The sequence below is a fragment of the Panthera uncia genome, chromosome F2, assembly GCF_023721935.1.
Source record: "Panthera uncia isolate 11264 chromosome F2, Puncia_PCG_1.0, whole genome shotgun sequence".
Lineage (NCBI taxonomy): Eukaryota > Metazoa > Chordata > Mammalia > Carnivora > Felidae > Panthera > Panthera uncia.
In genome coordinates this window covers 31,418,002-31,432,361 of record NC_064812.1, presented here as the reverse complement: position 1 = coordinate 31,432,361, position 14,360 = coordinate 31,418,002, and the positions used below count along the sequence as shown (strand labels likewise).

Below are 14,360 nucleotides of genomic sequence, written 5' to 3'. Positions count from 1 at the left end.
CCTCTGGAAGTACCAGGAGCCAAGAGTAAGCTAGGCTTAGGGTTCAGTTACAATTACAAATATAAAATTGTGTAGCTTGAAGTATTTGAATTTAACTCCTATCGTTTATCAGGAACTTTTATATCAAGAGAAACATTCTATATGCATGAGTGGGGAAAATGTTTTACGGATAGCTTTTTGCTTTCCATGTTAGTTCTGATGTCAGCTCTCTAAAATGTAGAAGTGAACAATGCATGACAGTGTCTGCAGAAATAATGTGAACTCTGTAATTTTTACAGCTAAGATGCTATTACAGATTAAACAGAAAAACACTGACAGCGTCTAGTTACCCAAATAGTCATTTCATTATCTTTTTCTGGGTTGCAATTATTTATTTCTAACTAGTGTTTTACTATAGCTTTAAAAATACTCCTTTCAAAACTAAAAGCAATAGCCAAATGCATTATCTTTGTCCAACACCACATTTTAGTTTGCTATTAGGAAAAATAAAAGTCCTTTCGCACCTGCATTCTAATACCTTTTAATGAAACCTTTAAAAATGATTAGGTAGATTTTTTTTTCCCCAACTAGTTTCACAAATATTTGAAGAATTTAAAATACTATAGGGAAAGTCTATAATTTCTGAACAAATCTTCTTCTGTTTCTGGGCTGATATTAACTCAGTTGTTGAAAAAAGAATTATGCATTGAGGAGGGCACCTGTTGGGATGAGCACTGGGTGTTGTATGGAAGCCATTTTGACAATAAATTTCATATTAGAAAAAAAAGAATTATGATGGAGATAAAGTTGAAACAAGTGTCTGCTGGGTCAGTAATCACAGCCTGTGGTATTCTTTACCTGTAGGTTGAAGAAAAAGAGTCAGTCAGTGGATATTACCGCTCCAGGGTTCAACCCTTTGGCTGGTGCAGGAAAGCCAATGCCGCAAGCGAGTAAGCCCCCCGCACCCAAGACACCCATCATTGAAGAAGAGCAGAACAATGCGGCCAATACCCAGAAGCATCCTTCTCGGAGGAGTGAACTGAAGAGGTTCTACACCATTGGTGAGCACCAGACATTCTATGCATGTGAATAGGTGACGTGTGTCTGAACAGCACTGTGAACACGTGGGTCTGTGCTTGTTTATATGAGCGTATATCGTTCTGATGGTTTGTGTGGTCATTTCCATTGAATGTGGAAATTGAAAAACACTGAAAACCTTCAACAGATTTAAATACGAGAGGAGGCTTAAGGAACATTTTATCTATGTTGATATCTATTTGAGACAAAAGTTGCTCAGTATATCATATATGGTAGAGGATGATGCATAGGGGAGATAAATCTACCCAGGAAGAGGAGGTGGATGCTTGGCCTTGCTTTATTATTTCATTCTAGAGATATTTGGTCATATCCAAAAGCCTTAGAAGTAGAAACTATGGCTTAATGGGTTTACCAAAGCTACATCAAAGGGGTCACATTTTATTTGGTATCCACCACCCTAACTACCCCAATATGGGATGTTTGAAATGTTTTTCTCAGATACTTCAGGGTTCTTCTCTAGAGATCACAACCAGAAGACCGGATTCTAGTTCTGACTCCCACATCACTTTTCTGGGTGACTTTGTCAAGTCACTTTCCTATGTCTTTGGGTTAGGTTGTATCCTTCAAGCTTGAAGACATGCTTCCGTGTTGGTCTAGTACTATTTCAGGATATGGCAACTAAAACCATGCTTTCCCCTTCTACCACTCTATGTCCTCTTCCTGTATCTACTCTCAAGTGCCCTGTTCTCAGATGAAGATGTTCGAGTCTTATTTTTCAAGAGATAGCAGGCATGGTGTCTTTGAGGATATCAGTAGTCAAGTAACAAGAATTGATATAAGACAGTGGCAACAAGTGCAGGTTTACATTTTTAAAACTTACAGTAGCATGTTTCTAAAAATCAGTCAACTAGAAAAGCCCGTAAAGTTTACTGCGTCTCTATTTTCCAATGTCCTCTCCTCCCGTCCTTCAACATGTCCACCACCTTCTATTGCTTCTCTGACTTATTAACTGGATAAGAAGAAACAGTATTTTGCCTTCAGAAAATAAAGTTTATTGTATAAACGAAATATGCCTTAAAGATGAGAAAATGAGGGAGAAACAATGACCAGTTTGGCCACATGAATAAAGAGACGAACCTAGAAAATAGAAGTCTAAATGGTGAGTTTGGATTGCAGAAAGATGAACTGTGAATGATCTTTAAATAGCCCTACCACTAGTGAATATTTAATTATTGGATTTTCAACAATTTGATTCATAATCCATGCCAATGGCATGTCTATTATGTTAAAACAGATAGCTGAATTATAAACTTAATGTGTTCATATAACCCTTCTACTAATGTGGACCCACAGCTATTATTTTCAAGGCCGAAATATTAGCAACTATGTGATCATCTGTATTGAAAGATTATTTCACAAAACAAGTATATTTCAGTATTCCTTAATACATGTGTTAGTAATAACAACAACTAAAACTACCACTAATTGGTGATGCCATATACCAGGTACAAGTGAAGATTGTTAGGTAGGTGTTATACTCTTTATTTTTATAGATGAGGGATAGAGCCTGAGAGAAGTTAAGGAGCCATGAGTAAGAGATAGCAGACTCTGCAAATGAAATTAACCTTGTGACACTTCAGAATCGGCTTCTGTGTTATTCAGAAGGATACCTGCAGAGGTGAGCCAAAGGAGTTTCTATGGGTAATACAGTGGGGTAATATTTTTACTTCAATTCTCAGATAATCTCATTTAAGGAAACCATGCCAACTAACGCGTCCTCCAGCCAATGTGCCCTTTCATTGAAAACTATCTTTCGATGTCTCAATTTATGGTTCACCGAACTGAAAAAAAAACCCAAAACAAAACCTAGGAGCCCTCATGTGGCCAAGTTGAGTACTACATTTAAATTTTGCAGTGAAAGCAGTACTGTATTTAAGTGAAATACTATATTTAATTGCAAGTGATGATTCTGGGGATTAAAGGATTTTAAAATTAAAAAAATAGAAAATTTTGAAGTTATTTAAATGTCTTTTAGTGGGTGGGTGGTACAGTGGGTTTCTCTAGAAATTAGTTTTGACCTCACAGCTGTTATTCTTCATGAACTGATGTATAGGATCTATTTTCTGTTGTGAGAACTCTAAGAAAGATATTCTAGTCTTCTTGTATAGACAATAGTTTCAGGTCCTCAATTATTCCTAACAATAGAAACATATTAAACCTAATATAGCAGCAAAAAAAAATGACACAGCATAAACTCATTTTTTATAAGAGAATTAACCCTTCTTATAAGAAGTATAATAACAATTCTTTGTTTTGTAATAAGTAGGGGAAAAGCTATTCTCTATTGATGTAAAATATATGAATCTTCACATAAATGAAAAGGAAAGTAATCACAATATCAGGACCATGTAAGGAAAGAGCTTTTTCTGCCCTGCTTCTGTCACTAACTGTATAATCTTGCAGTTATTTGCCATCTCTGGACCTTAATTTTTTCAAATCTGTAGAATGAAATATTTAGATCAGATCAGTGTCTAAGTATCTTTTGTCTCGTACTCTCTTTTTATTATCATAACTGGCTATAGGAAATACTATGTAAGTTTTTCTTGCTGTGAAACGAATTGCCACAAACACAGCTCTTTAAAACAATGCCCATTTAGCAGCCCACAGTTATGTAGGTCAGAAATCTACATAGCATGGCTTGGTTCTCTTCCCAGTACATTACAAGGCTAAAATCAAGGTGCTAGGTGGACTGAGTTCTCATCTGGAGGCTCAACTAGGGAAAGAAATGCTCCCACATTCATTCTCCTTATTGCAGAATGTCGTTCCTTGCAGTTGTAGGACTGAAGTCCCCATTTCTTTCCTGGCTGTCAGGTGAGGGCCACACTCAGCTTTGGAGGCCACTCTCTTTCTTTGCCATGTGGTCTCCTCCATCCTCAAGCCAGTAACTGTGCTTCAGATCCTTTTCATCTGAATCTTTGACTACATCTCCTGGGGCTAGCCAAGAAAGCTCTCTGATTTTAAAGGGCTCAGGTAATTAGATCAGGCCCACCCAGATGATCTCCCTGTCTGAAAATCAGCAGAACCTAATTATGAGAGTCATGTCCATCATATTCACAGTCCCAGGGATTATGCATGCATATAGATCAGAGGGTTGAAAAAAAAAAAAAAAAAAGATCAGAAGGATGAAGAATTTGTGGACCCTCTTAGTATTCTGCCTAACATATTTTATACCACTTACCCAGTATATAGCACTATATACTCAACTACCAGCACAGCTTAAGCAAAACTTCCTTAAAACATTTCTGTCATGGGGCGCCTGGGTGGCTCAGTCAGTTAAGCGTCCGACTTCGGCTCAGGTCACGATCTCACGGTCTGTGAGTTCGAGCCCCGCGTTGGGCTCTGTGCTGACAGCTGAGAGGCTGGAGCCTGCTTCGGATTCTGTGTCTCCGTCTCTCTCTGCCCCTCCTCTGCTCATGCTCTGTCTCTCTCTGTCTCAAAAATAAATAAAAACATTATAAAAAAAAATTCTGTCACTATCTGTTCTGATTTTTATCCTATCCTAATGCTCTGTCAACTCACTGAAGCAATTAAATAATTAATCAATTGTGATCTACAGTTTGAAAAATCACTGGACTGGATATTTGAAGTCCTTCAAATACTTAAAATTATGTTATTATTTTTAAATGATAGGATTAATTAGAACTAGAATGATCCAGCATTAAATTGGTGGGTTAATAGATGAAAATAGAATAAAATTTGTCACTACTCCATTGTTTCTGCTAGATAAAACTCCTGGAGTTTGGCATTTTTTGACATTGGCACTCTATGACATTCTTGTCATCGTCCCAGGTAGACAGAAGACAAAACCAAATAGTAGACTCAGATATTTGTAATGTGCTTTTTATTTGATACCTTTAATTCAGAGAACCATATGTAAGGACTTGTGAAAGAATTGTAGATTAGGCATAGAGGTAGTAAAGAAGACACTACACGCAGGATCCAAAAATGTCCCATTGTTCCCAAGGTGAATCTGTATAATTCTATGTAGTATTTGTTCCTTGCTTTAGAATCTAGAGCTAGAATCTGTACCTCTTTTTCCACCTTCTGTGATTGTTAGTAAAAGGTGCTGATGTCTTCCCATTCTGACAACTTCCTTGACATTTATAAAATAAAACAGCTCTTGACTGGCTGTCCTCACAGTCAGTCATTCATGAAACACCAAATGCCGATGAGCCCCTGATCAGTCGCTCCTCTGTGAAAACCTTACAGGCAGTGCTGATGAGAATAGAAAGAAAAGTAAAACAGAGAGCCCTGCTTTCAAGACAGTCATCAAATGGGTGGGAGAGGAGAGTGCCTGGTAAAAATGGGTATACCAGTGAGTAGAATTCAAGACAGATGCCCTAATGACATTGTGTGTGTGGTGGGGGGATGAGTGGGGAGCAGCAGAGGCTAGGGGAGGCTCACTCAAAGTGCTGTGGAATCCAAAAGATGGAGAAATTGCACCAGATTGTAAGGACTCTCATGGACTCTTCATTAGCTCCATAGATACAGTCGCCTTTTATCACCTCTTGCCCTCCTTGTGTTTAAGCTCCCTTAGCATCTGGCACGCACTTGTCCCCTTTATCAATTCCTATGGGGAGGGAATGATGCCATTAATTTCAGTAGTCTGAGTACTGAGTACAGTGTGAGGTGCAGAGTAAGTGCTAAATAAACTTTGGGGGCGGTAAAGAGGAGGGAAAACGTGGTCCTAGTGGAGGTTGTGAGGAGTAACTTTGCCCTTGCTAGTGGAGGAGGAGGGAAGGAAATTGGCTAAGAGTTCAGTTTAAGGAAGAGCTTCGGAGGCTTCAGGAACATCTGCTTGGAAGAATGGTGAATCAGATAATACAGCCTTTCCACTTTATCTATCTATCTATCTATCTATCTACCTATCTACCTTAGAGTTATCAGAGCCCTCTTTTATTACTTATGCTAATGCTCTGTGCAACTTCACAGAGAAGGCAGACCAGGGTGGAACTTAGCCTTCTCAGGTTTCTGGCTCAACAGAGCTTCCAAGCAGATCCAATAAGGAGGCTCCTTGGCTCTCAGGTGTCCTGATGAATAATACCTCTGGAGCTTTCCCTCCCTTGAGACCTCTCACTATCAGGTCCTTACCTTGTCATGTGAACTGACAGCCTGCTCACCTTCTTTAATCTCCTGTTTACTCTCATGACTCAGTCTCTGCCTTTTATTCTGTCTGTATTAATGTCACCGGAACACCTCCTCTTTGCAAGATACCCCCTATGATGAGTTAGTCAATGTTTTTTACACAGTACTTTTCACTTATATTCAGATGAGTGAGTTCTGGATTTATGTGAGGGATGTGTATAATTCAGACTCTTCCACGTATGAAAATATGTTCATTTATGAATCTATTCATTTATTAAGTCAATAAATATTTAGTGAATGCTCACTACATGCCAGGTCTTATCTGAAATTCTGTTAATACAACAGTAAACAAGACCAAGTCCATGAACTTAGGTGCTTATATTCTAGTGGGGAAGATAGGCTATAAACAGTCAGGTATCTAGCACATTGCCAAGGAATGAGGAGTATTTAAAGTTTTTTTTTAATGTTTTATTTATTTTTGAGAGAGAGAGAGAGAGAGAGAGAGACAGAGCACGAGTGGGGGAGGAGCAGAGAGAGAGGGAGACACAGAATCTGAAACAGGCTCCAGGCTCTGAGCTGTCAGCACAGAGCCCAATGCTGGGCTCGAACACACAAACTGTGAGAACATGACCTGAACCGAAGCCAGATGCCCAACCAACTGAGCCACCCAGGCGCCCCAGGAATGAGGAGTATTTAAAGGAAAAAAAAAACAAACAAAACAAGGGAGAAAGGTGATAGAAAAGTTACTCTATAAAATGTTTAAATCTCATATAATTTTTATTTGATGAATTTTGTCAGATGACTTATACGGTCCTAAGAAATCACTTAGGATGGTGTCAATTACAGGACATTAGATGTGTTCATAACAGATTTTTCAAAGCATTTTTGCTTTCCTTGCACAGAATTAGGTTTTGAAAAGACTAATGGAATTGACATTTGCAGCATGAAGAAGAACATGATTGAGGGGAAATGTAATGCTCCTCAAGCTGCCTGGCATTGTTTAAAGAAGTGGTGTCCAGATGGTTTTTCATTTCTATCAAGAAAAGAATAAAACATGTGGATTAAGCTGTAGTATAGAATATTGAAATTACATAAAGAATGTAACACATTTTCTTATATGTTACCGGAATGTTTGCTTTTTGTTTATTTCTTAACGTATAGCTGTAACCTCTTTAGAATGGTTCAGAAGTCAGTTTGCCTAGAGGGAAAAGACCAACGCTCAAAGATCCTAAATGATTGTTATCAACGTCAGGAAGGCTGAGGTGTAATCATTCCCTGTGTTTATTAAGAGCGCCTTCTTTTGCTCAAATGAGCAACAATCAGTGGTGATAAACTTGGCCTCTGGAATTGATGTCTAAGTTGGAATCCCATTCCCCGTGCTATATGTATGACCATAAACAAGGTACTTGGAATCTCAGAGCCCAGCATCTTCACTTACAAGAGGAAATAAAACTGGCGTTTACTGAAAGGGCTGTGGTGAGGAATAAGTGAAATGATCTACGTAAAGTGCTCATCCTAGTGCCTAGAATTGGGAAGTTCTCAATCAGTGTTAACTTGTTACTGTTGCTGTGCATCAAGGATACAGCCCGCACAAGTAATCCCTGGGCCAAGATGTGAAGCTTAACCTGGAATTTATGTGACGCAAGCCTATCGTCTTTTGATCCTTGTAGATCTGGTCACCTTATATGTCCTGCTTAAAAAAAAAAACCTGCAGTGGTTCCTTCCCCCCCCGCCCCCGCCCCAGAACATAGGATTGTTGCTCTACAGACCTTTCCTTTCTGCTCCTATGTGCTCTCCAGCTTTATCTCAGACCCCAGCCCTATACCCTAGCTAAGCCAAATTCCTTATGATTTACCAAAGGTGTTCTTATGTATGCTATACCCGGGGCTTTATGTTAGCTCCTCTTTCTCCCTAGAATAGTGTTGGGATTCAACCGAAACTTCCCTCATAACTGGCCACACTTTCCCCAAATCTGATCAACATGAATAGATTTCAAAGCATTTTAACATACACATTATCAGTGTTTTAGGTCTCTAACAAATACTCATTGAATTCAGTGTTTGCTTGTAACATTCTTAAAGGGTACGTGGAATATATATATATATATATGTATATATATATATATATATATATATACACACACACACATATATATATACACGTATATATATGCGTGTATATATATATACATATATATATATATATATATTCTGACCACCGTGCAGCATTCTGTGCAATTAAGTCTCTGAAAGTTGAATGATTTATTCATGATCACATTTTGTATAGTGCGAAACCAAGGAAAGAATCTACATAGATGGATGACTAATAGTAAAGACCTTGGCCTCTGTACATTTTCAGATCACATTCTTTTCTCAGAAGCGAAACAAAAATGAAATAACATCATTGACCGAGATCTCAGTGAGTGGTTTCCCAATGCAAGTCCATACCATTGATGGTGAAACAGACCATTAAGAAAGAGTATTAGTTTTTTTCATGAAATTAAATTTATTCAACTAAACTGACTGTTCTTTCCTTCTTTTCTCTTACTCCTCTTTTCCTTCCTCCTTTCTTCCTTTTCCCCCTTCTTTCCTTTCTTTTTTTCCTTTTCCTTTTCTTTCTTTCCTGCCTCCTTCCCTGTATTAAAATGAACTGCCTTTTTGTGAAATGATGGCATAGTATATGTTTTGGTTTGGTAGGCTTTTTAAATAAGATTTGTTCTTTTTAAATCTCATTGCTTATCAAAAATAAATTGGGAAATGTCCACCAGAATAGTCCTTTGAAATTTTACTGGTCTGTGAAATTGTAAACACTGAAACTCTGAAAAGACAAGTGTTCTTGTCTTTTGCCCTGCCTTAAAGATAGAATGCCTTCAATATTGCAAACTTAATGAAGCACAGTTAAATATAAATTTGTATCTTACTAACCCTGGGCTGCTTACATATTAGAAAGAGAGCCTGCAGAATTAGGGGTTCCCTGGGAATTCTTTTGAGTAGTTGGCAAAATTAAAACAGTAATAACTAGTTTGGAAACTCTAAAAAGAGAAAAGCAAGATGCATATTTTAACTGCTTTTTAATTGCAGTACACTAAGCATTTTAAAATATCATCATATAACTTGTATGCCTCTCATTTTGAAGCCAGACTTTTTAATTATAAGAATAAAAAAGAGCAACTCTAAAGTGAAAACACTGTAACAGGAGAGAAAAAAAATGGGAAAGAGTAATATTCCTAGAGGCAACACATTCTGCAGCATGAAAGTAGGTCACCCCTAAACCAGAACCTTCTCTCCAAGCTAGAAGAATCTTCAAAAGCAGAAAGTCTCTGTGATTTAATCAGCAGAACCATCTTGACATACGGGTCACTGTCTATAGGCACAGAAACTAAAATGGATAACTGTTCTCAGGGTTCAAATTAAATCATGTTCTTGAGAAAAATGACTTTGTTTTGAAGTCTGTTCTGACAGTTTGATGACTTCTTGTATTTTCTGAGTCACAAGAGTCTTTAGGGAAAATTATTCCATTGCTGAGGTTCCTTGTGATACATGAAACTGAAATTTCCCAAATTGACCTGGGCTTTTCACAAATTTTGAGGACCACCACATGTGTAGAAGTGTTGTTTCTTTTATTTTTTATAAATATTGCATACGAATGTGCAATTTTATTAAGATAGTGAATTTAAGGATATTGAGAATCCAAGTTCAATTTTTTGTTCTTTCGTGGGATAAATAGACCTAAGGACTCAATATATGCATCTGTGTCTGTGTGTATGTGTTGAAGAGGTATTTAATTGGGTTTTTATTTTATGTCATTTTTATAATCCATTCCATTTAAAACCCACTTTCAAACATGAAGGCTAGGAGAACCCACCAGCAGAAACTTCTTTTCAACTCTAGAATAAATATGAAAGCTTTATGTCTTCCTAGAGAAATTAGATATATATTTTTACTACATATTTATACAATTTTAAACCTTACTAAGAAGCAGTATGTACTCAGAAGGAAGAAAAATGTTTGTTTGATATCCCTTTAGATTGGTAGTACCCATAATGTGGCAGATAAGCTTGCCAACTCTAATTTTCCTGGGTTAGCACCATATTTTGTACATTTGCCTTATTCTTTTTTTTTGCTCTAATTCTGTGATTGTTCTGTGTCAGAAGTAATCAAGTCAGGACCAAGAAACACAGCTTAATCACGGTTGTGATAAATGGATTACAAAATGTCAATAAAGCTGAGGTTTCCCTGAGCAGCTTGTATTGGTATTGTTAACCTTAAACAACTTTATAACTTTTTGTTATTTATAACAACTTAAATAACTTTCAGTTATTTTAAAAATATGTTGATTCGGGAATAGCAGAGAACTGCAATTCAGGACAAGCAAGCTAAGGCAAAAACGTAGAAGACCAGAGGTAAAGGAGAGGGATGCTCTTTTACAGAGGAAATCCGGAGGGTTGGGAGCACTGTGATAAAAAGTCCACTGGTGTAAACTGGGAGTTAGAAGTATAGTGGTCTTTTATTGGTTGAGTTGTGACAGCCTCTCACTGGCTGGGCTGGTGGCAGGAAGAAGGGAGGGGGTAGAGTAGTGTGGTTTGGCAAGGTGTGTCGCTTCCTGTTGGGTCTGTAATTAAAGACTAGTGGTAAGGCGTGAGCGCTCCCCCTGCTGGCCTTCTGATTCCATTTTAAATGAGGTTTCCTTTAATTAATTTTCACAGAAAGGTGTTTGAGTTGCAGCTAATAGTCTTATAACTTACTAAAAACAAATTATACCTGTCAATTTACTTAATGATTTCTAAACAGCCTAATTAAAACTAGTTAGAATTGTGGAATAATTAAAATGGACATTGTGTCATGGTTGAGAAATATTCATGATCCTGTTTGAAATTTGCTAAATCCCTATTAAAATAAGCCCTTTAGCACTGTAGGCAATCAAAACTTGCCCTTTCCACTTACCAACACTTGTAGGAATGTTCCGTCTCACTGAACCATGACTAGGGGAAGAAAATAACAGATGATTAAGAAAGACCACTTTATTATAAACATTTAATGGTAGAATTAATGTCAATTTGAACAGTAAAATATGTGTCCTAATTTCCCCAGTATTTCCATTTTTTTTAAACAGTATGAATTTAAAGAGCTTCCAAGGATTTTTCACACATTCAGAAAGAAAGTTGTTGGTATCTCCTGATTATTTTTAAGTTGGCTTTTCTTCCCAATTCATACTAAAGACATTTCTTCACACATTAAAAAAAAAAAAAAATCAGGATTTATGTTCCTCAGTGAAATGGTGACCATGTTCACAACTCTGACCAAAAAAATATTACTTAGAAGAATAAAAATAGTTAAAAGCCAGGCACAATTGAGGGGAAGACTTCCATTGCTATTTCTGCCAGATATTTTGAAACTACTTTGACTACAGTTAATTACTTTGAACAACTCAATTATAAATGTTTCGGTGACCATTTGTAATAGATTTACAGCAAAGCACATACACTTCTCCATGCAAGCCAGGCCTTTACTGAGCATTTTTTAAACTTCACTAATGCAAACTTTGAGATCAGTGGAGAAACTATGAGATTAAAAGCCTTTGTGTTAGTACAATCTATGAATAAAAAGATACATGGATTTGAACTGGAAACATGAGTTCAGGGTACAGAAAATACTATGTTGAAGACATTAGCTTAAGAAACAGCTTTTTACTGGGTAAAAATACCTACTAAGAGGAATCAAATGAGGTGGTTTTAAAGTAATATTATCTCTTAATTAACCTATTTCATGTTACTATGTATGTTAAAGTTAAATAACTTCAAAATATTATATGAATAAGTTTTTAGTAATTTAGATGGATGCTTCCTGGGGGAGAAAGCCCATGTTGTCCCTGTAATCATGGCCAGTGAACCTCAGCATCCCATTTCCTCTATTCTATTTGGTCATTTATTTGGTAAACGTCTTTCATAAATTTGAGTCTTAAGTCTTCTGGTACATTTTGTCTTGTGGAAAGAACTGATATATGTTTAATTTAAAAGAACTGTGTTATAAATATTAAAAACATTACACATTCAGTATATGGAAAATAGCCCATCATCAGAGAAATCGGTGAGACTTTAAATAGTGCCTGCCCATCTACTGCATTACAATATTTTGTTTGCTAGCATTTGTACTCAAGGATCCTTGGACTTTATGTGTTGCTTAAATTTTAATAAGCTGATAGAAAGGACATTGATTTCATCTCGTAGTTCTTGAAGCCATAGGAGACAAAAAGTATTGTCAATAGTATATTGGAGCTAAAACATCATAGGTGCTCATGGAGAGTTGAATGTTAGGACTGTTTATTGAGTGTTTTATAGACCAATTCAAAATAATTCCCTTTCCAATTAGGTAGTTTAAGTGTCTTTGAAGTCTTTTTCAAGCACTATTTCAAGTGAGTCAAGATGTAGCAAAAGCAGTAGAATAATATTTACTCTGAGAAACAGGATATCTAGAATGCTGTTTGGAGCTATAGAGTTTCACTTCCTGCTTTAAATAACTGTCAAATTACAGATCTTTTGTGACGTGCGAAACATTCTTGTAAATACACATAAGGTGAATGGGATGGGGAGGGTATAGCCAAAAACATGCATTTAAATAAAAAAGAGAGAAATATAAATAATAATTCCCTCTTGTCATGCTCTCATTTATTTTTTACCTCCACTCCTGTATAAGCCTATCTGAACTTCAATATGCAGTTTTAAGAATGCTTGTTCATTCATTTACTTAATAAGTGATTGAGCACCACTGACGAGTGCCAATAGTTGGAAATGAGGCTTCAGAAAGATGAGAGGCTGAATAAATGGGGGTCTTGTGTGCTGTACTATGGAATTTGGACTTAATTTTAAGCATTGGGAATTGTTGAAGGGTTTTGACTAGGGAAATGCCTTGATAAAGTCTCTTTATAGAGAGATGTTTCAAGCACCATATGGAGAATAGGTTGGGGATATATATGCCTAGAGGCAGAAAAGTCTTTCAAACAAATGGTGTAAGGGCTGAATACATAATATGGTGTACTGTTTAGGAGCTTTGGCTCTGGGATTACATAGGGTTTAGATCCTAGCTTGGCCGTTCTGGGTAGCTCTGTGACTTTGGACAAATCACTTCTCTGAACTTCTGGTTTTCATTTGGGAAGTGAAAATATTACCATGTACCACTTAGGTTTGTAATAAGGTTTGCATGAGATAATGTGTACAGATTGCTTAATAGATACTGGCTCAGAGTAGGCACACAGTGAATATTAGATACAAAGCAAAGTATCAAAATAATAAAAAGTGGTGAGAGCCTAAAGTAAGGCAGAGGCAATGGGACAAGAAAGAATTACAGAGAGATGATCTAGAAATCTAAAGGAATTGATGATCAACTAGAAATGAAGAAGGAAGATTTTCCAGTTCATACTATAGTTTCAGATTTAAAAAATTTTTTTTTAAGGTTTATTTATTTTTGAGACAGAGACAAAGCGTGAGTGGGGAGAGGCAGAGAGAGAGGGAGACACAGAATCCGAAGCAGGCCCCAGACTCTAAGCTGTCAGCACAGAGCCCGATGTGGGGCTCGAACCCACAAACTGTGAGATCATGACCTGAGCCAACACTTAAATGACTGAGCCACCCAGGTGCCCCTGTAGTTTCAGGTTGTAAATACCTGAAACAACAGCTAACATTTTTCAATTAAGAAGATATATCTTCTTTTGTAAACAGAATGGATATCTATATGGGCCAGAAAAGGGGGTAAAAACACATAACAATATATGAACATTGAAGCCCTGGGCCTTTTGAGCTCTGGTTCAGAAATAGTCAGGGACAGCCAAGAAGTGCTCAATTTCAGTAGGGGGACTAGGACTAGTAGGACCCTATGAACTGTGACAGGCAAGTAGAACTCAAGAGAACATGACCAGTAAATGCAATGCAGGATCCTGGGTGGGATCCTGGAACAGAAAAAGGACAGTAGGTAAAAGGTAAGGAAATTTAGATGAGGTATGGACTTTGGCTAGCAGAAATATATCATTATTGATTCATTAATTATAACAAACGTGATATCTGATATATGATGTTAATCATTGGGAAAATTGGATGGTGGGGTATATGAGAATTCTAGACTATCTTAGCACAGTTTGGTAAATATAAAAACTATTCTCAAATAGAAATGTTTGTTTAAATGGCAGGGGAATAGAACCCCCTTCAC

At 37.0% G+C, this 14,360-nt stretch overlaps 1 protein-coding gene across 2 annotated transcripts in view; it reads left to right on the top strand.

Annotated features, from left to right (window-relative positions):
• Nucleotides 1-901: 901 nt before the first annotated feature.
• Nucleotides 902-14,360, top strand: part of OXR1 (oxidation resistance 1) — a 225,880-nt gene continuing 212,421 nt past the window's right edge. For both annotated transcript variants that reach the window (XM_049633515.1, XM_049633509.1), the window contains exon 1: nucleotides 902-1,040. In XM_049633515.1, the coding sequence (XP_049489472.1) occupies nucleotides 917-1,040 (124 nt within the window). In that variant the 5' untranslated portion in view covers nucleotides 902-916. The remainder of the gene's footprint in view (nucleotides 1,041-14,360) is intronic.